The sequence below is a fragment of the Crocuta crocuta genome, unplaced genomic scaffold, assembly GCF_008692635.1.
Source record: "Crocuta crocuta isolate KB4526 unplaced genomic scaffold, BGI_CrCroc_1.0 scaffold73, whole genome shotgun sequence".
In the NCBI taxonomy this organism is placed as follows: Eukaryota; Metazoa; Chordata; class Mammalia; order Carnivora; family Hyaenidae; genus Crocuta; species Crocuta crocuta.
The window spans coordinates 930,593-932,628 of NW_027529443.1; the positions used below are offsets into that span (position 1 = coordinate 930,593).

The window sequence follows — 2,036 nt, forward strand, 5'->3', positions numbered from 1 at the left end:
GGAACCACAAATGCAAAGGAAGCCACCCCCCCCACCCATGTCCTCCTCCGCATCCCTTGTTCTCAAGCACGACTTTGCATCACCCCAGCTCTGACCCTTATCCCTGGCCCAGCCTCACCCTTCGCCGACCCAGTTCTCAGCGAAGTCCCCATTCCAGACCCCCCCACCCGCCACAACCCCACTTGCCTCGGCCAAGACCCCAGAGCCCCGGCATCATCTCAGACCCCAGAAAGAGCAAGTGATGGAGCTGTCATCGCACAGCAGCTGTGGGAGCAGGGAGGGTGGGGCAGGATGCTGGGGTGGGGTGGGTGGAGCCAGGGCCACTTCCTTTCCCCCTGGGGCCCATCTGCCCAGTCCTGCCCCAGCTTCAGGAGGAGTTGGAGCGGCCTGGTCCCAGCCTTGTGCCCTCATCAAGTGAGCTGGTATGGGGCGTGGCCTGGTGGGACGGGAGACTTCGTGGACCTGGGAACGGGCTGTGGCTCGAAAAAAGCCTGGTAGATGATGGGAAAAGATCAGGAGCCACTGGGGCTGAATAGGGTCAGGGAGGGCCGGGGGGCTGGCCATTGCTGGTGTGTGAGCAGCCAGGGCCTCAGGGGGCCGGTAGGTTAGAGCTGATGGCAGAGCCGCCAGCATCTGCTCCCTTGCTATTTCTGATAATAGTAAAAGCAAGGGTGGAAAAAGCCGTTAAACCACAAGTTAGGCCTGGCAGTTAGCAGGGAAGTGGGCAGATGGGGAGGAGGGCCCGGCCAGGTTCTCCCGCTCAGTGCTTCATGTGTTGGTGTTCAACTTCCCCACCCTCAGGTTGCCACTCCTGCTCAGGTCTGTCGCCGTGGAAATGATCCTGCTTCTCCTCCTTTTTGGGGGCATCTGGACCCAAGGGATGAACTCAGAGCTTGGGAACACCACTATGAAGATGACTGCCTCCAAAGAATCCTCTCTTTCTTTGGTCACAACTGTCTCTGGGGCCTCAGGCCTTGGAGTGGTGACCCCCCATCCTGCAACAGCAGGGGTCCCTGGGGAGAGTGGTGGCACCGGGCACCAGATCTCCCCACCTTCTTCAGCTTCCTATTTGGCCAATGAAGTGGTCCTTCCCGGGGCTTCCACTGCTGCCAGCAGTGACCTCCATGGACCTGAGCCATCGGTCTCTGGGGAAGTTGCCACCAACAAGTCCTCAAACCTGGAAATGAATGCCAAATCACCAAAAGACACTCTAGAACTGCGCATGGAGACTAATGGAACCATGGTAACCGGCTCTCTGGAGGAGTCTGTTGTAACCAGCTCACCTCCCACCGCCATGGCCACTGGCTTTCTGGAAACCTCCGATGTAACCAGGGGACCCTCCGACGCCATGGCGACTGGCTCTCTGGAAACCTCCGATGTAACCAGGGGACCCTCCGACGCCATAGCGACTGGCTCTCTGGAAACCTCCGATGTAACCAGGGGACCCTCCGTCGCCATGACTACTGGCTCTCTGGAAAACTCTGATGTAGCCGGTGTAACCCCTCCCACCATATCAACTGGCTTTCTGGCGACCCCCAAGGGGCCCAGTGTGTCCCCCATCTCCAGAATGGTAGAAATAGGGGATATTTCTACCCCAGAGGCCTTCACAAACACAAGCAGTGGGGATTCCCTACCAGGTTCAGGGACGAATAACACCATGCTGTTGGCTGTGTTTGTGGCCCTGGGGGTGGTCGTGTTCCTTGTGATCCTACTCATGCTGTGGCGCAGGCGGCAGAAGAGGAAGACAGGGGCCCTGGTATTAAGCAGGGGAGGAAAGCGCAATGGGGTGGTAGATGCCTGGGCCGGGCCGGCCCAGGTGTCTGATGAGGAGGCCCTGACAGCAGGGGCAGGAGGGGCTGGGGGCGGGAAGGGCACTGGGGTCTCTGTGGGGGAAGGGTCTGGCCGGCAGCCCACACTCACCACTTTCTTCGATAGACGCAAGTCACAACGGGGCTCCTTGGAGCTGGAGGAGCTGAGGCAGGCCCCCATCCTGAAGGAGGAGGAGGAGCCGCTGGTGGGCAGCAAAGATGAAGATG

The 2,036-nt window shown here is 59.7% G+C and overlaps 1 protein-coding gene across 1 annotated transcript; it reads left to right on the top strand.

Annotated features, from left to right (window-relative positions):
- Positions 1-349: 349 nt before the first annotated feature.
- SPN (sialophorin) lies at positions 350-2,035 on the top strand (the record flags this gene model as incomplete). Its single annotated transcript, XM_077760546.1, has 2 exons — positions 350-414; positions 802-2,035. A coding segment is annotated over exon 2 (1,200 nt), but the record flags the coding sequence as incomplete, so codon positions are not given.
- Between the last annotated feature and the right edge of the window lies 1 nt (position 2,036).